This window comes from Heliangelus exortis, chromosome 1 (assembly GCF_036169615.1).
Source record: "Heliangelus exortis chromosome 1, bHelExo1.hap1, whole genome shotgun sequence".
NCBI classification, from domain to species: domain Eukaryota; kingdom Metazoa; phylum Chordata; class Aves; order Apodiformes; family Trochilidae; genus Heliangelus; species Heliangelus exortis.
This window is the reverse complement of record NC_092422.1, coordinates 81,166,935-81,191,071: the sequence shown is the minus strand read 5'-3', so window position 1 is coordinate 81,191,071 and position 24,137 is coordinate 81,166,935. Positions and strand designations below refer to the sequence as shown.

Genomic DNA, 24,137 nt, shown 5'->3' with positions numbered 1-24,137 from the left:
AAAAAAACAATAATGATGCACATGGAGAAATCAATGAGTAACCCAGTACCATTTGGGTGTTTTTATAAGTTTAATCAGTTGTTTAATGGCAATTGCACACAGCTTGTCCTCGCTCTCTCTTTCTCTCTCTCTCTTTTTAATTTTAGATTTCAGTTTTTTTCTCACTTTTTGGTTGGTTGCTCTTTGCAGTCATTCATGTTGGTCTGTTGGATTTCTGTTTTTTTAGTTGTTGTGTTTTTGGTTTTTTGTTTTTTTTTTTTTTAAACCTTCCTGTAATTATTTTGCTGCTGAGTTTCTTCTGCCTCTCTCTTCACCTCCTCATTTTTTGTCTTGCAGTCCTGTTACTCTGATCAACTTCTGGCCAGTAGATTCTGCGTGAGTACTTTTGCTGAAGTGTGCTGCTGCTGCTACTGCTGCTGCGTTCCCTCACTTTTTTGTTTGTTTCTTTTTTTAGTTTTACATAAGTTCATTTCCTTCTTTCTTTACAATTATTTTCTTTGGTACACTCTCTGAAGGAAGGTTTTGATCCTAAATGAATAGAATGGGATGAATACAGGAATAACCAGCAGTCGTGGATTGTGTACTGTATACTCTTTCTGCAGTTTGTATTTTCATCTAATTAACAGGGATTTTGGTGCAGTCTTACTAATGCTTATGAGAGTTTGTCTTTCAAAAGCCTGTGTTTCTGAATAAGTGTCGATACCTCTGAATGTATGCTAAATGCTTTTCAAAAGATTTATATTGAATTTGATGGATTTAATTCAGTTTCAGGAATGATGTTTTGTAGATACAGCTAGATTTTGGTTTTACACACAGCCGAGCACACCCGCACTCTCACGAGTCCTGATGAATCCAAAGCTCATTGGATATTTTATTATGTTTTTTTTGAGACAGTAAAATCTGTGAAGGCAGGCTGAAATGGGGAAATGTTTACTGTATTTTTTTCCGAAGATAAAAATGCAGGAATTTTCAGCTATGAACTGGATTTTCTTGCACCATTCCTGCACATACATTGTCTTACTGTTGTAGTAATACCTTCAGCATAAGTTAAAGATGTATGTATATGTATATATATATATATACAGATATATATATATATTGACCATTGTGGCATTTGCTACTACCAGGCATACATGGATGATTTTTAGTATAATGTTACATAAGGATTATTTTTAATTCACATCTTGATAACTATTGAGAAACTAATAGAATTTTTTATATTTCTATATGGTGAAATGTATATGGCTTGCACCTTCATTGACTTTTTAGTAGAATAAACAATGGTGAAATGTATACATTTGCATATTGATTTATATTTTTCTTATGGAGTACAAAAAGTTGGGATATCAAATGAAGTGCTCTTTCTCTGGGAAATTTACTATAAGCACCCAAGAAACACGTATAGTACTGCCAGCCTCATATGGTGGGAAATCCACCCAAAGAACATGCCAAAAGGCTGGAGCCAGACTGAAATAGAAGGGCTTTGATCTTTTGGAAGCATTTTCAGCTTTAAGTACATCAGGGGATGGTTGCAGCATACTATACACTCAACTCTGGATCTAGATTTCTTACCTTTTAGAACCCTTGAAAATTTAAAAGTAGTGTTTAAAGAAAGCATGGAATGCCATTGCTTTGTCTGACATAACATGAAATTAAGCTGCCATAACATGCTTAATTCTAGTTAACTTACAGCAATAACATTATGGTATGGCTACACTGATAGCTTTACACCAAATTTTGGTGTCATATACTACAGGGATTTTAACTCTCATCTAATACTTAAAATCTGAGAAATACTGAGAACCAGGTTTTGTACACAGGTTGCACCTTTTATCAGCTCAGGTATCTTCCCAAGTACAGCCCTATCATCTGGTCTCATAAGAAAGCAGAAAATTAAGAAATTATTAGTGACTGGAAAGAATTACCCTTCACTTTGTTCTGCTAACTTCGTTTCTTTCCTTAGTCCTAGACCACCAGGGCCACAACACAAGTTACTGAGCTAGCCAGGCTTAAAGCTGTTTCTAGTTACAGGGCTGATTCTGACTTTGGCAATCAAATCTCTGATTCTGGTTATCATAAAACTTTCCCACGTTTTTTAAGATCTTGCCTTTTTTGAGTGTTTTCATGACAGTGCTCTGGTAATCTTTGAAGTAACCCAGAACATAACTTGGCAGCATTCAGTGCTTTCCTAATATCAATATGTGGCAAATTATCTAAAAATCTTTATAAATACATACATAGATATATTTTTTACTGTTAGAAGTTAGTGACACTATATTTTTTTTTAGAAGTTAGTGACACCAACTGCACGTTATCCAGTATTTTGCAAAGAGACAGCTTGACGTTAAAGGGGCAGCTCACACTTTTTGTGAGAATTTGGCTTTTTACTTGGATGTCAGTGGCACAAATACAATTTGCTCAATTCTACACTTTCAAGAAGTTGATGCTTCAGCAGAAAAGGGCCTTTGACCTGCCAGCCAGGGAGTCACAAGTATTTGCCACTCAGTTACCTGGAATTTCCCACGCTGTTTTTGCAGACCCCTGGTTGAGCAATGCAGCTGTGGAGCCCTTGTAAAAGGGATGGTTATCTTGGCTAAATATTAGCTAGGTCCCTCAGCCTTCTTGCTGACTGTTCAAACTGATTAGGTGGACTGAGAATGTATGCTCAGAAAGGAAGGGCAGTAAGTTCGAGCACAGATGGACATCTAAGGGTTTGTCCACACAGCAGAACAGTCATTCCCAAGCTGGCTCAGCCACTGGCAAAAGTGTACTTCTGAGCAGCTGAATTCAGCAAGATAACTGCAGTGCTTCTCAACAGGTTAGCTTTCATAACCAAACTTTGAAAAAGCCATTTGAGGTTGATCTCCAGTCAAGTATGTCTTGAAGTGGAGACAAACCTGGATACGTAGCCTCATTTCCTGCCTGCAGCTGATGCAATGACAGAAGCAGCTCCAACAAGTTTGTGTTGTCTTTAATATATAGTATGTATACGTATACTGCACAATTTTTTCACTTCTGAAGGTGAAGGTTGGTTTCAAGGCAGCAAGTATCTGATCACACAGTCTTTTTGTCTTGCACTGTTGCAACAAGGTACATCACTTCTCTTGGTACAGCTCAAAACTAAAGCTACTTTTAACACAGATTTCCTACCCTGTGCACAGTATTAGAAACATTTGTGTGTGCATTGAAACAGAGACCTCTTCTTTAAATGGTGGTACCAGCTTAACATATGCTGTATGTCAAACAAAAAAATGGGAATTTCAGTTCATCAGAAAATCATTGTTATCCTGCTTCCTAATCCACTGCTCTGGATAAAAAGCATCCTTTTCCCTTTAGCATAGATATTCTTACACAAAATAGGGTATCAAATTGCAGAGAAGCCATTGCTCATCTCTCATGAATCTCTGCTGTACTGACAGCTCTGTCAACTGAATATTTGAACTCTGGTGTGCTGTGGTAATGTTTGAACACATGGTAGGTAAGAGTACAGTTGAAGGCCAAAGCTCATTTTAGACAAAGTGAGATTTGTGATACTTAGCCTGAGATGTCTTATGTGAAAAGACACATTAATGATGATGATTTTTGTTTATCCAGCATCCAGCACTATGGATTCAAAAGGGTTTTAACTTTCTAGGTGACTTTGCAGGCTGAATAGAAAACTGGAAGATGACCAGTCTAGTAGTTTTACTGCAGGATTATCAAAGTCTGAATGTGGAAGGATTACAAACCACAAGATTATTGCCATATTGGTTTATAACAAGTTAATACAAAACTTACTTGCTCTTTCAATGCAAAGCAATCCCCATTGGGAAGACCCAGCCTGAGTCACAGTGTCCAGTTTTAAATGGGAAAAAGGTTTTCCTCAGTCAGGAGATCCAGCTGAAACAGAATAAAGAGAAGTTGCAATTTGGCTGTAAAATGAGATTGCTGTACAGTTTGGGAAGCTGCATCATTTTTTGGTACTCCAACACCTCCACACATAAGTTGGCAAAATCCCACGCAGCAGCAAATAGTGCTCTCTGAACTGCATAGTCAGCATTCAATGGTGACATTTTCCAGAGTTGAGACTCTGAGAAATCACACTCTAATTGGTGAGGGAAGTCCCATGAATTGTTTTCATCAATAAAAAACTGAAGAGGACCTCATACCATCTGGTTTGTCAGGCACAAAACTCCAAGTAGTTGACAGTGTCCTCCTGTATCTATGGTTCTATGGATCTATGGTTCAGATTGCAGCTCTGGAAAGATGCTAGGCAAACTCATCAGCATCTACAGTGTGTTATAAAAGGCCCATTTCAGACATTTTACATTTCTTGTATTCTAGTTGCTTGTGGAGTACTCCTTCAAGGCTCTTTTAAGTGGTACGTAGGCACTGGTGTAGGGTGGGAGACAGAGGAGAGATTCCCAGCAGAGCTTTTGCAGCCAGGACAGGGCTCTGTGTGAAACAGAGTTACCAATGAAGCAGGCAGGTGTGAAGGGAAAAACCAGGATGAAAGCTCTTCCATATATCCCTTGGAAAAGGGTTCTTTGGGGATTGGTACAAAGAAGAATCATTGCAACAGATGGATTGCAAAATGGTCACAGTCCCTGGTGTGTTACCACAAACAATTGCGCCGACAGCTTGAGGAGGCACACACAGTACCTGGAGCTATAACTTGCTGTTTGTCAATCATAGCATAAGCATAAGGCATAGATATCTGAGGGTATAGGCGTAGCTAAGTGTCTTTTTACTTTTAAAGGGATATTGTTTGTGATTAATCAGTGTTTTCTGCCTTATAGGCCTGCCTCGTCCCCTCAGCTTTCACATGATGATACTCATTCACGCATTGAACATTATGCTAGCAGGTATGAGACCAGCTGGACATTAGGCAGATCTTTCTGTAAACAATCATTTACAAAAAAAAAAAAAAAAAGAATCTCAAAGGCTACCTGCTATCTGAGCACTTCTTAGAGAAACAAAGTTTCATGGGGTTTTGCTTTCCAGTCCTGGGATGCAGAGCATCACTTACAGTTGCTACTAACCAGGCTGTCAACTAACTTGCATGCCAGAGCATCTGTGTGCCTTTGGGTCCTGTGGGTTTTTCTTTAAGCTGTGCGCTCAGATTACTGACTCTTTAGTAGGGCCTGTTGTGACAGAACAAGGACTAATAGTTTTGAACTAAAGGAGGGTAGATTCAGACTAGATAGAGGGAAGAAATTTTTTACAATGAGGGTGGTGAAACGCTGGCACAGGTTGCCCAGAGAGATGGTAATTTCTGGATCACTGTCAGTGTTCAGAGCCAAGTTGGATGGGGGCTCTTAGCCATCTTACCTAGTTGAAGATATCTCTGCCCATGGAAGGATGGGTTGGAGTAAATGACCTTTAAAGGTCCCTTCCAAGCCAAACGAATCTGTGATTCTTCATAGGGTTTTCTTTTTAAAATGGAGCCTAGTGAAATCCTACAAATCAGAAGAGCAGAAACCTCCAAACTCTACCTGAATCTCAAGTGCCATTTTAATGATAATATACCACAAGCAGGATTTTTCCTTCATTTGGAAGATTAAAACAGTGGTATATTGCTGCTTTAGTTCACTTGTCTGCTTTCATGTTACTCTTAAGAATCAAAAAGTGCATTAATTGCAAAAATAAGGAAGTAACATGTTTTTCCACCAAGCTACAAATTTGCTAGGCTTGAGGTCATGAATAGTTATTCCAGCTTCCTCCTTCTCTCCCCAGAATCACTTGATCAGGAAAGATATTTCTGAATTACACAGGATGTTTAGGAGTGGTTGAGTATTGAAAACCAATGAGAAATTACTTATCATTACAGTTCTGATGATGACATTGCCAGGCACAAAGCAATTTGTGTAATCCCCTGGCATCTTAAGGCTTTTCTTTGATAGTGGATCTGTCTAATTAATCATGAGGAGTGGAACATAACCTCAGATAAAGGGTTGAAAACTTAAAAGTGAGTTTAGCCAGGTAATTGTAACAAAAACCAATCCTTTGTGATAGCTTACTGCAGATCTTTTTGATACTCAACAGTGAGTGTAAATTGATGTGAGATTCAAATTCTGTAAGTCATCAAAAACATCACGGTCTTTAATTCTTTCAGGAATGTTAGAGCAAGTAAAATTTCTGGGAAACATAATTGATTTTAATGAGTCTTCTTTATTTTTCCACAGGCTAGCAGAAATGGAGAACACCAATGGTTCTTATCTAAATGACAGTATTTCACCTAATGAGAGCATGTAAGTACACTGTTTTAATATTTTTGAAATATATTTTCTTGTGAAGGTTAATAACTTGTAATAAAATTCTGTAGTGATGGATTTGCATGGCCACGTACCACATCTAGTTCAATTTCATTTGTAGTGTATAGATTTATGGCTTACAGCTTAATATAAAATTTTTGCAACAGGTTATCAATTTTTTCAAAATTAAAATTATTATTTTATTAAAAGACCTGATTTTTTTAATAGTTCCCATGTTTATGTAGTTTCCATATTAGCTGGAAAAAAATGCTCAGGATTTGATGTGTTTTAAGGACAAAGATGAAAAGATAACTCTTCTACCTGAACTGCAGTCTTACTCATGGTTAAATTGCTGTAAGCTAGAAAATGTTGTTTGGGAAAATGTCATTCAAAAGGTTAGTGGAGTTAAACAGAAATCTTTTGCCTACAAATACCTGGAATACATTGCAAGCATAAGTCAGGAGGGATTCATTTTCACAATGAAATATTGTCAGTAGTAAACTTTTAAGTTGGACAGATAACTGACAAGCATTCATTGTAGTACTTTAAATGCAAAGCCATAAATAAAAGCTTTAATTTTTATAAAGTAGTTTAATCTAGTGTCATACTGAGACCTTTTTGTGGTTTTCTGACACGATAATATATTTATCCTTCTCCTCGCTCAAGCTTTTCTTAATCTTATTCATTCTCTGAATAAAAGACCTAGAATTAGAAAATTAATTGTGGGTAATGTTTCTGAAAATGCAGTAGAAGCACACAAGTCAGTGTTGCACTTGAAAATTTGGTCTTTGCTATTTAACTTGGTAGGAGAAGCCTACCAAGTTGAGCGAGGAGAAGGATAAATATATTATCGTGTCAGAAAACCACAAAAAGGTCTCAGTATGACACTAGATTAAACTACCTTATAAAAATCAAAGCTTTTATTTATGGCTTTGCATTTAAAGTACTACATGCTTGTCAGTTATCTGTCCAATTTAAAAGGATAGATTCTAAATCAATCAAATATGAAAAAAAATCTCAAATCTCAATTTTTTAAGAGTTTATTTTCTGGTCTATGTAGTCTCATCCTTACCACAGTTTAAGGGGAGGTTTTTTTTTTTAATTCAGATGTAATCTTTTTACTAAATTTGTAGTGTTCCTTTAAAGCACAGTACTCTGGCAACTTTTCAGTCATATAAATTGAGATGCCAAATCAGGAGGATTTTATAAGGTGAATTGTGAACCTGTGACATTCTTGGATAGCAGTAAAGCTGTTCCTTTGTTTCAAAATAGTTTCTCTTTTGACTTGGTAGGATTGCTACCTACCAACTTTGAAAGAAATGCCTTATACAAACAGGTACATTGTTTTAATATATTGGTTCAAAAAGGAGAAAAGTATGAAAGTGACACCTCAAACTTATCCATATTCAATGTCATTATAGTTTCATGCAGTTTAAGATAATTTAAATTTCCATGTAGCATAACAACTTGATGTGTTTATGGATAGTAGTAATGCTATTATATGTGGAATTTCCTGTTGCCCCCACTGTAGTATTTCAGTGTCTTTAGTCACAAAATCATACATAGGAAGTGTCTTCTGCATTAGACTTTGGTCGTACTGTTCAATTAATTTTTTTGTTAATTAAAATTTTTATTAATAAGGATTCAGCTAATATGTTAACCTCTTACTATCCAGTTTGTTATTCTTTTTGTCCTAATGAAATTAGAATAAATCTGTACATTCTGAACTTCTGAAGAAATTTGATGCACATACAAATTGCAGCAACATCAAATCTCACCATGAATTCACAACTGTATTTCTTTCAGCTTTGGTTTTCATGTTCTGCTTAGTATTATTTGTTTAAATTTTCATGGATTTTGGATTATCAGGCATATAATTGTAGTTAGATTGAGATGAAGACAGAGAAGTGTACAGAGAATGTAGTGTTATTGCAAGTATGCATACATAATACCTGTAGATTGAAAAATCACACAAAAAGGGTATGTCTTGCAAAATTACATTGTATTGAGATAGTTGTGCCACCTTTTCACTGTTAATTCACTTAAGATGGATAAAGACCATGAAAAATTCAAAGCAATTTGAAGGAAATGACAGTTGAAGTGTTTCATGAAAAGTATAAATTTAGGAATTTGCAAGCCTTTAAAATTTTGTTCAGAAAAAGTAGAGGATGCCTGTTGTGAAAAATTAATGTTTCTCTTTAATGAACTACTGTTAATGTGCTCCACATTGCTTTAGCCCTCCTACAGTCTGTAAAATGGCATAATTAACCTTTTCAGCAGCAAAATGGAAACAAGGGAAATTCTAATTTTTAAGCAACAACAGCTATTCAGGATGCCTGTTAAATTCTGCATTACAAATGTAACAGAAAAAATAATGGACTGAATTATATTATTATAATAAGTACTACCAGAAAAACAAGATTCCTAGCAGTATAATTTTTTGCTGTCCTTGACTTGTGGTATCAAGAGAAGCCTCCCTTGGTTTCTCAGTTATTGTTGGTGTTTGCTGCACAACTTTGGGCCTGGATACATCATCTCCTTAGCACCTAAAACTCCTATGTGATTCTGGGAAGTGGACAAGGTCATCAGAATTCCATTTACTTTTCTCTTCCACAGATGTTTATCTTTCCAGTGATGGACAGCTCAGGGGCAATAAAAATAATAATAAAAAGAAGGGATCTTAAATAGAATATAAATAGAATCTTAAGTAGAACATATTTGTGTTCTGACAGTGTGCATGACTGGTAATCTAAGAAGGAAAAAACAAACTCAGTGAAAAATAGAATAATTTCATTTGATCGAGTCAATATTTTTTGTTTCCATCTCATAAAATGTTATAGAGACTAATAGATAAAGGACACCTTGATTATGTAAGGAGTTTGTAGGTGTAAAAATAAATGCCTTCTCTTTGCTTGAATGAGTGTTCCACAACACAAATCAGGCAGCAGAAGATGGCCTTTTTTCTCAAGTGAACTCCTAATTGAAGTTAAGCAAAAGAGGAAAGCTGAGGTTGCCAGCTGTGACAAAACTCACCTTTAAGTAACTGAGAAGCAGAGAGGAAGGGAGGTGGATTCCACAGAGAAGGAAAATTATCAGACTAAGTGAAAGAGTTCAGCAGATTTTTTCTTTAACAAGGTGCATTGCTCTGCTGTTATTTGTAAAGAATTCAGAAAATCTTTTTGTAAGAATTGAGTGGGAGTGAATTATCTCTTTGTAGTCACTACAAAGTTGAAAATGAGGAAGTGAACGGCCTGATTTATCCTCCTCTGTTTTCCAGCGATGATGAACACTTGTTAATCCAGCACTACTGCCAAAGTCTGAACCAGGAATCCCCCCTGAGCCAGCCCCGAAGTCCTGCCCAGATCCTGATTTCTCTGGAGAGTGAGGAGAGAGGGGAACTGGAGAGAATACTTGCAGACTTGGAGGAGGAAAACAGGTGAGTTGCCAGCAGCTGCCACAGCTCTGGGCTGTGTGCTGCAGGAGCAAGTGAAGGCTTTCTCTCTGTGAGTGATGGGGTTGTTAACTCATTCCTCCTTCCTGACTCAGCATTGTGTCTCTCACAAAACCTCCAGAATGGCAAGCTGCAAAGATCTATGTAGGTCACCTAATATTCCTGGGGCCTGTGACAAGCTCTGCTGGCTGTGATTCATAATACTTCTTTTCTCTTCTGCCATTTCCTTTATTTCCGTGACAGTAATGAGCTTCATGCCTGTGTTAATTTATTTTGCTGTTATGAGAGGAAAGGGGGTGCAGATTTTTGTACCCTTCTCTGGAAAAGACAGGTGCAGGTTCTTGGAAAGACAGTTTTTTCTCTTGTCACTGGGATACATGAGGTTTTGAAATTATCTCACTTCTTTGAAGTAAAGAATATGTGAAATACAGTTAGGTGGAGTTCATTTTGATAGTATTTTGAGATATAAAATGTGTTATAAAATGTGTTTCTTCATTTACATTAGTGCTTTCATGGTGGTTGAAAGCTGGGTGCTCTCCTTTCTATTTGGTGTTGCATGTTGCCTTTTCTTTAGCCTTTCAATATCACGTATCATTTACCACTTTTCATTTCAAGTTTAATTGATGTTATCTTCATTAATTAAAAAAAAAAGCCCACCTGGGTTCTTGCAGCATCCCAACACTTCAGTCCCCTTTTCTGCAGTACTGTGAAGTTGTGGACCATCAACAAAAAAACTGGTAGAACTTGACCGTAGCAGATGTATAATTGCAGCCATCCCCACCTAAATTGGACTATCATGTAGAAATAATTTAGAGTTAAAAAAAACAAACAAACATTTTTGTATTTCTTCTGCTTCCTTCAGTTTTAATGGTACAGTCTGTTGGCATTTTAATGCTTTTTTTTTTCCTTGCTTCTTTAAAAGCTAGGTACTTCTGTTTATGGTAATCATTTATCTTAGGCATGTCAAGAAAATATGCAAAAATTGGCAGTTTCATATACCTGCTCTCCATGCATAAGTCTTCTTTGGATGGTACAGTAACTTCAGCAATTCCCCACCATCGTCATGAGACTGTGGTTTGGACTTCTTTACAAAGAGAGGAGTCTGGACTTGCAAAACAGCTTGAGTTGGTTCTGGCATGGACAAGCCTGAAATAAGCTATGCTGTCACCTAGAATAGGAGGAAGATTTAGATCAGCTACTAGATCATGACTCAGCTACTCCTCTGCAGGTTAAACTCATTTTTCTGTATAAGTGGTATGCTTAAACCAGCAGAAGGAAGGAGCCTGTTCTCCTTAAATAATACGTTTTATTTTTGCGTAGACTTAGCTCTACAAATGTCCAGATGCAAAGGCAACTAATCTAACCAGGGGTTTGTTTCACACATGCTTTTTTGATTAAAAGCTTAATTCATTTCAAGAGTTACTTTTTAAATCCGCATTATTTTGTCACACCGTCATGTTTCCAGTTGTGATGCACCCTCTCTGTGTTCAGACTGAAAAATCTTCAGTTAAATTTAGGCTGAAGCTCAAACTCCTAAAATCTGACTGATTTCTGTGAGGAATTAGTAGCAGAAATAACACCTGGAGATTATTTATCTGCCTGCATGAAAAATGCTGGAAGAATATCTGATATTATTAAAAAATAATAATAAACTGGAGAGTGAGAAATCAACAAAAAGGGTCAAGAACACAGGGGGGTTTGGGAAAACATAGAGGATCAGTAGACAAAAAGGATGAGAAAAGTGTTTCAGACAGAAAGCTGTAGTACACAAAGTTCTTGCTTTCTGAACAGCAGTGAGAATTTGAAACTAACCCAGACTTCCTACTATATAGTGCATAAAGCCCAAGTACTTTCCAAAATGGAGGAAGATCAGTATTCTGAAATAAGCCATTACACTTAACATACACTAGTTAAGAGATATGGTGTAACTAGTCCCATAAAGGCTGTAAAGTGGATTAGTTTTTAGGGGAGAAGTATTACTTCTTTAAACGCCACCAGGAAGCAGAAAAAAATTTATAATGCTTTTCTGTCTGTGTACAAAATAAGCTGTCCACCAGAAAGGAGGATGGCATTTAAAGCAGCCTCATTTTAGATTAGAAATGTTTTATCTTAGTATAAGCTGGAGTTAGAAAGCCAAATAGGCTAAAAAATTCTTCAGTATGAACTTTATTTAATATAGTAACTAATAGCAAAGAACAAGTAAAAGATCTCAGAGAGGAATTACAACTTAAAAACACCCGCTTTCAATTTTGCAAATTCTGGATTAAACAAGAGCTGTAGATTGTAAGCTTGGTTAGAGCTTGTTGTTTTGTCATTTGTACTACTGGGGGCACAGTTATGGAAAGGGTGTGACCTTTCATAGATGCTTCAAATCTCAATGCAACAGGGAGAGTGAGATCTGTTTCTGTAGCACATTGTGGAGGTCACACTGCTGTGTTTTTCATGGATTTTGACAAAATCATTATTTGTGTCTCTGCAAATTTAGAGAAATAACTTGTACATCAGATGTGAAGCAGCTGCTCAAAATTGAACAAGTTCTTGTTGTCCTGATAGCTTGCCAGGGCCAGATAACTATGATTTTATGGAGGAAAAACTCTTTAGAAAAATAAGCCATTGAGGCAGGGTCGGCCAGGAGCCATTCATGTAACTTACCACCTTTAAAAAGCAGTCTTTTGTCACTTTAGATTTATATTTTCCGTTGTTGTTCCTCCTTTGAGTTTGTGCAAACTTTTTTTTGGCTGAAGGTAATCAACAACCTGTGTCAACCCAGTTCAGGAGGGTGAACACATATTCCTTCCCATGCTGATCCTAAAAATGCCCTCCCAGCAAAAGTTGTCTATTGCCCCAGTGTGAAAACGCAGTGAGTCTGTTACTTGGAAATGAGCTGAACACGATGCAAATCACGTTGTGATCATCCAGACCTCAGCTCCATCTTAGAGCACCTGAATTGTTTCATCTCCATTGCAAATAGCCCTGGGTCTTGTAAGTGCAGTGCATCTCCCTGCCAGTGCTGAGCTGGACTGGATGCAGTGCCTATGCTGGGAAGGTGAGTGGCTGGGCAGCCAGCAGTGTTAGATATGCAGGCATCCATCCTTTCCTGCCTGTGTTGACCCAACTTTTCGTGCACACACTTACTATTAGTTTTGCAAATGAAAATTTCTCTCTCTCTCTGCTGTATCTTGTATTATTTTACAGAAATTTTTATTTATTATTTACTTACTACTCAGAGCCAGCACACACTATCACTCCTCAGTAACTCTGGAGAAGGAAGGCTTCATCAAGCACCAACAAGAAGCAATGCAATGGTATTCAAAACATTTCATTGTCATGTTTTCTTTTCTTCTGTTCCCCACAGCTTCCTGCCTCTCAAAACAGCCCTGTTTTGCTCTGTGATTTGACTTTTCTTCAGGTTATTGAATTCTGATCTCCATTCAGTTTTCAGCTACATTTTCTGGTCTGCAAATATTTCCGTCTTGACTCGTTAAAAAAGCTTCTTTGAAATTTTTAATTCCGAGTTTTGCTTTTGGACCATTTAGAAAGATCTTTCATCTGTTTTGAATTCTTCTGAAATGTATTATCCAGCTTATCAACTAACCTAGCTGTGACACCATTCAGACTGGGTGCTTTTTTCAATTCCAAGGTCCTCTTCTTAGATATTCATTATTTATCTGCTAGTATTTTGAGACCTTGGCGCTTCTGTGGGTTGCAGATATGACTTTCTTAAATAATTTATAGCTAGGATTTGACCGTTAAATAATTTATATTTGTTAAAATATGAGCCTTTTGCAGAATATTTTCAGTTGGTGAAAATGTTTCATTTGGCTATTAGGCCTTCAGACCTGTACTCAGCTTTACATCATATGCAATATTGTGATAAGACCATTTCTTAGATATTCAGTAGACATAAAGTAGTTATGGAAGACTCTATTACCATATAGCAATGTAAGAGAAAAAAAAAAATATTTCAAAAACATTTTGAAATTTCCTTAGGAGTGAATATATTTCAGAAACAGGGACGACAGATTTTTGGCATCCATCTAAAGCAGAACATGAATGGGTTATAAAAAGTTATACTAACTAGGGTGTACTGCAGTAGCATTAAATAGCACACTGTTTTGCAGTGACAGAGACTTAGAACTTCTTGTGAAGAACTAAAATACTTTCCTGCTATTTACTTACTAAAGAAATTGAATGTTTCCTAATATCTTAGTTGCATCAAGACCACTGACATACTTCTGTAAAAGAGACTTCTCTTGCGTTCTGCTGGGTTTTTTCCCAACTCCTGGATGTGCTATAGTGAGAACTTAGTGAGGTTTCCAGCCAGAGCTATTGGCCTTACCTTTGCTTTCCTGACTTGCACAGTGAGCACCCTGGGCTGTGTGCCACTGGAGAAGCAGTAATGTCCCTACTCTTAAAGCTGCTCTGTTTCCATACAGCTATGGTGTTCCTTCAAATCTGAAGGCCAATGAATAGCCTTCTCAAATAAGTTCCTTCTATATGGTTGCCAATAGTGAGAAAGTGATGCATTTCTAAACATACCATGGCTCCTTTTGGTATTTATTTTGGCACTGAAGATGAGGTTTTGAGTTTGAAGCATCGTGTGTAAACCCTGGCACTTCAGTAAGGGACAGGGGCAGGTGGTTCAGTTACCAGCTTTGTTTCTTCAAACCACTGATTTTCTGTAGGGAGATGAAAAACAACATGAATTCACAAATCCTCAATTGCCTCTGAGAAGACTACTCAGCAAACGGGGTCCACTGGGATTTCAGTCACCAGGCAATTAATCCTGCCAGTGATAAATGTGGTTAATAGCTCGTGAGCTCTTTACTACCAAGCTCTTTACAGTTGCATAAATCAAGGTTAGATTGCGTGCTTCATGTGTTATTTTTCTTCATGAATGCTTCAAAGAAGAGCAATCATGGAATATATAAGTAAATGGAATATATGGGGGTTTTCCTTGAGTATTTCTTCTGCTGAAGTAGAATATATTTTTCCAGTGATAAGAAGATGGAGCAGCTCTGTTTGTGGCAGCCAGATGTGAAAGTCACCCAACCTGGGCTATGGTGGAGGGATGCTGGGTTTCTTAGTACTGCCTTGTGCTTGTTCAGTTGCATTCATGTAGAGAGGATTATGCTTTTATTTTCACTTTTGCTTACTTCCCATTTTATGCTGAAAATGTCAGAAACCACCTTTCCTTGGCACACTGAGGGCTGTGGGCAGTGCTTTGGATGCCTGACTTGGAGGACCAATCCTTTTTGACTGCACAGCCTAAAATTATTCCAGAGGTAGGAATTAAGAGCTGATTGTTCTCTCCTCTGGGATATTCTTACAGAAGCTTTCAAATTTTTTATTTCATTTTTATTTTTCAACTTTTTTTCCCCCTACATGAATACAGATCTTCTTTTCTGTATGTTTAGATCCCAGTTATTAGGATATTATTGATAGTCTGTGCTCTGCATCAGTCCTATGCCTCTGAAACTGGTTGGTATGATGCATCTTAATTCTCCTGTCTAAGGACTGTGTAGCTGAACTGAAAAGGTGCTGCTGGAAAACTCAGTGACAGGTGCTCTGGACAACTGACAGGCTTGCTTCAAAAAGACATTGCTTTGCTCCAACAATATTATTTCATTTAATTACAGAACTCACAAATTCAGATACATCTCTGCTTAGATAATGTGAAATATCCTTTATAATTTATCTTTTTTTTTTTTTCTGTAGGGTTTCAGAAAGAGTTTTCAACTGTTTTGTGTCAGACATGAAGGTATTTTTATCTGAATGACTTTCTGGTCCTCACTTATTTTTCAGTATCATAGTTACTGGAAGGACTTCTCTGTATAGTTGAGGCAATAATTACAGATCTCTTTGTAGCAAGGTACCTGTTTATTTTGTAAGTATGACGAACTTTAGTTTCCCTTAGGGTGATATTTTATCTTTTGCTTTACAGCACTTAAAACTTTTGAGTCTGCAGTTTGTAGAATATTCCTGTATCATACATCTGGGAAATTCCTCATGGGGTAGCAATAGCCTCTATCTACAGACCATGAAAAACAAGCTTAATGATCAGTCTTGTAGAAGCTTTAGTTTGCAATAAGACTGTGTATTATACTGTTTTCATGCTCCTTCCTATTCCCTTTTATGTTTTTATTAATTATTCACCAGTTCATTCAGCTAAAAGTATCAGAAGACACTAAGTCATGTTGAAGGCAACATCCAGTACAGGCCTTCTTTCTTTCTTTCTTTCAGATGATTTTCAATGACTCGAAACTCTATTTCATTAAAACAAAAAACTTTGTTTGAAGAAAACTCTGCTCCATAGCCTCCTCTCTTTGTGCGGGTTTTAAAGAAAGAAATCTTGAATTTTGGAACCTGAACTAATAATGATCAATCCTCTTTTTTAACCTTTTAAAACTTCTTCAGAGAAGTTCAGACATCCCGTATGGATCATGTTCTTGTGGGCTGGCTGTCCCAGGTTACAATGCATCCATCATGCAGCTTCTGAGGGGCACAAGTGATTTTGAAGAACAGTCAGTAGCCTGTCTTTGTCCTTTGCATTGCTTTCTTATTCATGTGAAATGATGCATACTGCTTCAGTTCTTGTTCTGGTCACAATAGTGTATCTTTAGAAGTGTTTCAGAGCTTAATAAAATTTATTGGGAGGTTTCTGAGGTGCTATTGAGCCTCCGGAGCAAACTGTCAGTGTGCATTGTGGTTTGGAGGCAGAAGAACTGGCAAAAAGTGCCTGTTCTCACAGCCTCAAATAAGAACGAGTTTGAAAAAATAAAATCTGGGTCACTGCTTGTGATGAGTAAGCAGTTAACAGAACGTCAAGCCATTTTTCTTTGCTCTGGGAAGCTGTAAAGGAACATCATAGCAACAAAATCCCAGTGCAGTCTATTAGGCTTCCCTAGCCTACAGTTCCTGTTAGAAGTTACTATTTTTGCATTGTTGAACTGTGTTATCCCTAACAAAGTTTCAGTTTCTTCCCTTCTGTGCCTTTCCTGCTTGATAGTTTTTTGGTTTTTTTTTCATGAGAACTACTGCAGATCATACTAATGTATGGAGTGTTTTACTGAAGTAAACTGGTGTTTTAAGGAACAAAAGAACAAGCTTAGTAATGTGATTAAGTTACGTTAGACTTCAGCACTCTATAGGCAGGGCAGCCCAAGTGAAGGTGGAAATTATAGCCTCAAAAGGTATTGCAGTGCAGTTTGACAGGTTGGCTCTCTAAGTTCTCTTTTCCTCATCTTAAGTTGGTAATTTTAGAGCTAGGCTGGAATTGCAGTTGCAAATATCAAGAGAGGAAAGCGATGTGACCTGATTGATGCCAACAGAGTTGCAAATGAGCTCTTGAGTTCTGTGTTGTGCTCTGACTTTTTGGGCTGCCTTTCTGTCTTAGCTTTCTCATCTGTAAAACAGACAGGCCAGCCAGGTGGTGTCCTCTTTGATTAGTGTTGGTAAAGTACTTTGATCACTGAAGTCCTCTTTTAGCACAAATTACTCCTAGAGTGTGTTCATGCGTGGAAGCGAACAGGCAGTCCAGAGTCTGCCAGGAAGGATAAAATGTGGGAAGCTGAGGGCTGAGCCCGGGACAGACCGTACCCAGGCTTTGGGAGGGTGTCTGGATACCAGCCAGCCTTCTGCACTGTGTGTGCCCTGGAAGGGAATTATTGTGAATTCTGGTAATGCCAAGAGCCTTTAGGCAACGCTTGTCTCACAGGTGGCTGTAGTATCAGCTCCATGAAAATCTGCAAAGCGTAAGCCTACGGTGATGTGGATTTGGCAGAATGAAAGGCAAGTGGTGCGGGTGCTCTGCCTCTGCCCTCTGGTTGTCAGTCACATCACACCCCGGGAGAGGACCTACCTTCTCGCTGCCTCCTGCTGAGGATACCTGCACCAGCCTACTCAGCTTTGTAAAGGTTTTCCTCCTTGTCATGTCTCAACAGGAACTTGCAAGCAGAGTATGACCGTCTGAAGCAGCAGCATGACCACAAAGGACTCTCTCCACTGCCGTCCCCACCCGAGATGATGCCGGTTTCTCCTCAAAGCCCCCGGGATGCTGAACTCATTGCTGAAGCCAAGCTGCTTCGACAGCACAAAGGCCGCCTGGAGGCCAGGATGCAGATTCTGGAGGATCACAACAAACAGCTGGAGTCACAGTTGCACAGGCTGAGGCAGCTGCTGGAGCAGGTGAGCCCTCAGATATTTCTTCTAGATCTCTGTAGAGTCGTTTTCCAAACAGGGTGTAAAGCGATATCAAGAATGGCAACAGAACAAGAAATTCCATCTGTCTTTAGAGGCTAGTTAGAGAAAAATACTAAATTATTCTGCAGACTGCAAGTGGGAAGGTGAAAACAGGCAGAAAATTGTGTGTACTTACAGAATAAATAAAAATTATAGTGATATTAAGATTTGTGCAGCTGTACTGAGATGCTAATAACAATCTCTTTTTTTTCTTCACTTTTCAGCCACAGGCAGATGCCAAGGTGAATGGTACAACACTATCATCTCCTTCTACCTCTTTGCAGAGGTCAGACAGCAGTCAGCCAATGCTTCTTCGTGTAGTTGGCAGCCAGACTTCAGAAACCATGGGTAAGATAACAAAGTTCAGATTGTCATTATAAGTATACTCCCATTTTCCTGGAAAAAAAATCCTCAAAGACTGAAAATACTCTTATGTCCTGTTCAGTTCAAGTGAGAGTGAAGGAGACATTTGCACTGCTCTTCGATGTCATCTGGCTGTTTACCCTTTACAACTTCATTCTGTTTTTTGCTTTTGATCATGATGCACACAGTAGCATCAATATTTTGACATGAAACACAAAGTTCAGCCAGGGCTTGACTTTTGAAAATAAACATCACTAGAAGCTAACTTTTTTTATTGAAACTGACTTTCTGCTAGTAAGCATAACATGACTGGTTTAAATGTACATAGTATTAATTATGGCTAAGAATTTAAATGTAAACTAAAAATGCAAATCCCCATGTTAACTGATGTGATCTTATTTTTAGTATGTCATGGCTCAACCTGTACGCTTGAGCTGTCTTTTCTAAATGTCACATCAGCTGTGATAATGGATGTTATATGAGTTATGGACTAAGGCTAAGTAATAGTATTCTCTAGCTAGAGTCTGGAATTACCATTCTTGTGTTTTTAGTGACTGCTCTTAGCATTTTCTTAATTTGTTACCTGTTAAATAATTAATAAGTATTTATTACCAAGTAGTAAAAATTTTCTGATACTAAAAAAACAATCAGCTGTTGCATCTTCAAGAAAATGTGTTTACATTACTACAACAAGATATCCTTAGCCTGGGTAGGAGCAGCAAGATCTTTCTCTGAGTTTCCACCTTGACACCCATCAGAGGCTGGAAGGACATGAGCTCTGCTAAGGCACCTCTGTCAGTGCAGCCCTTGGTGCAAAAGTGACCCATGGTGTAAGTTGATTTGTGTGAACCCAGCACTTGTCAGAAGCTGAACAAACTGCAAGGAGTCTCAGGATCTATTTTTAGATCATTAATGGAATAAGAGAAGCTGATATGAAGACCATCACTTACATGAGTTAAGTGCATCTTGCAGACATTTTACCCCACTTATGCTGGAGTGGGAAAAATTACTCTTGATCCATAATAACTTTTGTGAAAGTTCTGGCCTTAAGCTGAAGCTGACGCTGAACTTAGTAATATAGAATATATGCAGTCCTGAACTGTTCCTTTAGCATCTCTTTTAGTAGGCTTTCCAGTAGTGTGGAGCACTTTAACATTTAAAGAATGTAAATGCTAACAGAAAATCAGGCAATTTATTACTCAAGTTGAGAAGGGCAAGATATATTGGAACGAAGGGCCATTAAGTAATTTTCGAAATAAGGATGTACATGGACATTACAACAGGCAAATTGCTTTTGTGTTTTAATAGGGATAAAAGAAATGTAGTAAAGGAGGAGAATCTCACTCAAAGTATATCATTTAGGTGTATTCTTTTTAATGCTTTATATTAGGCTAGGGTCTACACTAAAATCAACATACGGATTTTAGTTATCTGAACCCATGACCAAAAAAATACCCCAATAAGAATAAAATGCATTGAATTTCCCATTAAGCTCCTGTCCTATAATCAGGTTATAGAAATTATTCAGTGGGAGAAATGTATTTCGCTTTATCAAACTGCCACTAAACCCTTTTACAGTACAATTGAATGTTCTTGGAGCGCCAATCTGGTGCAATTAAAATGTCAGAAGTATTAATACTGATGCAGATGAGAATCTGAGTTTGTACTGATTTATACAGCTAGGCAAAGCAGTGTTAGCATGAATCCATCCCTATTAGAAAGCTGCTCAATAGCAGCTCTCACAACAGCAATTTCTTTTGCCATTAATAGAATAAGAGAAGCTGAAACAAGTGTCATTTATAGAGCTAAGTGTTTCTAGCAGACATTTCACCCTGCTTCTTTTACCAGAGCAGATCATTCCTTAAATCCCTTTTTACAAATTAAAGTCGGTGTTAATTTTTTAAAATTTATTATTTAATTTCACTTAGATCCACATCGTTATCAAAATTCGCCTTTAAAATTTTGATTTCATGCTAAGCAGAAAATATGTTTAAGTGAACAGCCTTAGCTTCCTGAAGGATATCTGCAGTAACAAGCTGTTAGCAAATGGTTTTGTGGTGGCTCTCATGTAGTGCTGTGGATTTGCTTTCCAGGTGAAGATGAGCTGCTCAGCCCTCCCCAGGACACAAGCACAGGTTTGGAGGAAGTGATGGAGCAGCTGAACAACTCCTTCCCTAGCTCCAGAGGTGAGTGCTGCTGTCCGTAGCAGATGAGAGGGAAGATAAAAGTGCTCTCTGTTCCTTGATGTTTTCAGGGGGTTGTGTTTTGGTTTCGAGTCTTTTGCTGTTCTTAGTTTTCATTTTAACAATAGCTGTAGAGAAACCTGTCTTATTTAGAGAAGAAGCCTGTTCCTCCTTTAACTTAAGCTATCTCTATAAGTAGCCTTTGCTAAGTATGTAGATGAAAAAATGTCTGAGACTCTTTTTTCTTCTTTTCCCTTTTGCCATGTTCCTTTCCTCACAGCTTCTCTCCTTTTGAGTCAGTGTTCTTGCTGATTTATTTTTAATACATGTCTTAGCACATTTTTCTTCTGTCCATACCTTTCTCCAAGAATAATCTGGTTTGAAATATTAAAGTTCTGAGTCAAAGTTCTCAACCTTGTAGCACTTGGATCCAGAGTGATGGAGAAAAAACAAGTGGTCTGCTTGTTTGTGCAGCATAGGCTGCACTCATGCATACAGCCCCAGCATCTCTTTTAGTTTTAGCTTTAGGAAATCTAGTTAGATTTCCATTTTGCTCACTCCTGTTGTTTGCATTTGTATTTCTGGGGCTTTTTTGTTCAGCCTCTTTTTCATTAAGAAAGTCTTTTCTGAGCCCAGAGAAAATACACTACTGCCAAGGAAAATGGCTTAGGTTCCTAGCACGAGATGGGAAGTCTGGGATTTTAGCTGTTGCTGTGAAAGAAAGCTCTGACAGGAACCTCTTGGCAAAAGAAAGTCCTGGTGTCTATTGACAGCCTATTAAGTGGATTTCAGTAGACTACTGCAGGGCTCCTGGCACAGGTTTCACACATCTCCCAGAGGTGGTTGTCAGTAGATAAATGGGTTAACCATCGTGCTAGAATTTCAGTGAAATAAAGTTTTCTCCATCTTTTGATTTTAAAGCAGGCTCAGCTCTCACTAGGCATCATCTATGAGCAGTGGAAAAGAAGGTGGCAGTGTAAACCACATAAGATCTTGTGCTGTAGATTAAAAGACAGAATCTTTCTGAAGTATAACATTGAAGAAAACGTAATAAAATAATATTGTTAACTGTATTAATCTCCAGCTCAACACTAAATGAAAAAGTTGTATGTCCAGGACTCATTTTGTCAATATATTAATTATCTGAGTTAACGACAGAAAAATCTTTCAAATATTGATACATTGATATGTAGATTTCAATGGTCCTATTTTAACATTGCTGTATACTGGGCAACAGTCAGTGACCATCATTTGTATAAAAATGGTCTATTTAGGAGACCTTGCATAATCTTATGTGTCTAGGTGTAGATAAGCCCACGTGTTAAAATAGTCATCAAATGTGGTATTGAATTTGTAATCATAGGTTATTACAGAGGCAAAGAATGTTTCTTTTTAAAAACAAGCTTATTTTAAGTAAAATAGGAGCAAGTTATGAAACAACAGCTAATGAGCAATTTGAAATACAGCAGTTCATTTCCTGTGTATAAATAGGTAGAGATCAGTCTGTTAGATATGACTCTTTACTGACTGAGAATAGAAAAGGTTTTAAACTTTTTTAGTGAAAAATACAAAGCTTCATGAATCTAACTAATATTTTAATTCTGTAAGCCGTAACTCCACGTTTTCATTCTGGTGATGCAAAATGTGGTCATTCAAATACAGAGAAAGAATATATTCCCTTACTTTATTTTTCTATTCATTAATTACGTTAAAAGTGCAGCATCTCCCAGATGATTGCAGCTGATACACTCTGCTGCCTGACAAGCAGCCTTAGAGGACAAAAATAATTTCTAGCGGCATAGAGGGCTGGGAGCAAAGAGGAGGCACAGTTTGTTTGACATGTGTCATCTTCTGTTCTCCTCAGCCAAGCTATGAGAGGAGCTTCTGGTGCAGCAGCCAGGAGCAGGCACTGGCTGCCAGGCAGAGTCAAGCTTCCCACAGGGCTTTTCTTCTAGGCCTGACCAAGGCACCACCGAGCTGTCTCTTTGGTCTCGTCCTCTCTCTTTGACTACACAAAGAGATTAGACCAGCTGGGAGAAACAGTCTCTCACTGTTTAGAAAACTGCACCCGAGTTTTGACTAAAGAGCCTCAATGAAGTTTCTCAGTTTTTCTTTTATCTTTTGATGCATTTGCACAAATGCCAGGTTTCTATAATGGCCTTTGGTTGAGGAATAGGAATGGTCAGGCTTTCTGTGAGAAATGCTTCATCCTGTCAGTGAAAGCAGGATTGACTTGGTCCCAGCAAGGCCCTTAATCAGGGTCCTTTTTGCTGCTGGGAGGTGCAAATCGGTGTCTCAGGTTTCCAATCTGTAATAAAAGATCAAAGTGTTGTTGCAAAAGAGTAAAAACAGCTTGGCAAAGCAGCCTGACAAGAGGGCATAGTATAAGGATTCGGATGGTATAAATAATATTTTATTTCTTTGCATTACAGGTTTTATTGAATCTCAAGCTATCTGTAGGTATTCAGGAAACAGAGAAATAAGCCCAAGCAAGTGGTTAGCACAGGTCTATAAAGAGTACATTTTCTTGTATTAAACCTTATTAAGAAGAAGTAAAAAAGATGGAAGAAACTCGGTTATCCCAGTCTGGCATCCAGACTTCAGCATAGGGAATGCTGCACCTTTTGATTCAAGCAAATAATTCTGAGTATTGTATTGCCATTAGGATAATGACATCTTGGAGGAGTGCAGCACAATGAGGAGAGGGAATTCTACCCTAAAGGCTTTGGTTCATGAGAAAAGTTCGACTCTGAATAAGCAGCGAAGAGAGAATAGGACTGAATTTCTGTGCTTGGGTGCACAGATGAGTAACTGAACATAACACAGAATCACAAAATCATTTGGGTTGAAAGGGACCTTAAAGATCATAGTTCCAGCCCCCCTGCATGGGCAGGGACAGCTTTTGCTAGGCCAGATTGCTCAAAGCCCCATCCAACCTGGCCTTGCAGATGCAGTGGAGAGGGTATCCACAACTTCCCTGGGCAACCTGTTCCAATGTCTTGCCACCCTCACAGTGAAGAATTTCTTCCTAATGTCTAGTATGAATCTAACCTCTTCTAGTTGGAAACCGTTCCCCCTTGTCCTTTCACTACATGCCCCTGTAAAAAGTCCCTCCCCAGCTTTCCTGTAGACCCCCTTCAGGTACTGGAAGATAACTGTAAGGTCTCCCTGGAGCCCTCTCTTCTCCAGGCTGAACAACCCCAGCTCTCATCCTGCCTTCATAGGAGAGGCATTCCAACCCTCTGATCTTTTTTGTGGCCCTCCTCTGGATTTGCTTCGACAGCTCCATGTCTTTCTTATGGTGGGGGCTCCAGAACTGGGCACAGTACTCCACGTGAGGTCTCGTAAGAGTATGGAGTAGAGGTGGAGAATCACTTCCCTTGACCTGCTGGCCACGTTTCTTTTGGTGCAGCTCAGGACACAGTTGGCTTCCTGGGCTGCAGTCTCACACTGGGAGCTTATGCTTAGATTTTCATCGCAGGATACAAATTAAAACAAAAAATTTAGCCTAAATATCATCAAGAGCATCTGAAGAGTAAGATTTGCTCAGGTTGGGAAGTAGTTTTCTAAAGCAGGTAGTAGCTCTTATTTCAAACTTTTGAAACAAAGCAGTGAAATGTAGTAGTAATTAATTTTCACTCACCTGCAGATAGATTTGATCGCAAT

At 38.2% G+C, this 24,137-nt stretch overlaps 1 protein-coding gene across 24 annotated transcripts in view; it reads left to right on the top strand.

Annotated features, from left to right (window-relative positions):
• The window catches only part of DMD (dystrophin), a 1,120,784-nt gene that overhangs the window by 1,083,689 nt on the left and 12,958 nt on the right, over window positions 1–24,137 (top strand). For 14 of the 24 annotated variants that reach the window (XM_071750505.1, XM_071750583.1, XM_071750598.1 and 11 more), the window contains 7 exons: window positions 337–375; window positions 4,779–4,844; window positions 6,165–6,230; window positions 9,511–9,669; window positions 17,628–17,871; window positions 18,150–18,273; window positions 20,382–20,474. In XM_071750505.1, the coding sequence (XP_071606606.1) occupies window positions 337–375; window positions 4,779–4,844; window positions 6,165–6,230; window positions 9,511–9,669; window positions 17,628–17,871; window positions 18,150–18,273; window positions 20,382–20,474 (791 nt within the window). Of the gene's footprint in view, window positions 1–336; window positions 376–4,778; window positions 4,845–6,164; window positions 6,231–9,510; window positions 9,670–17,627; window positions 17,872–18,149; window positions 18,274–20,381; window positions 20,475–20,542; window positions 20,735–24,137 lie in introns of those variants that run through there. The other 10 variants (XM_071750515.1, XM_071750555.1, XM_071750631.1 and 7 more) reach the window with 4 other exon arrangements.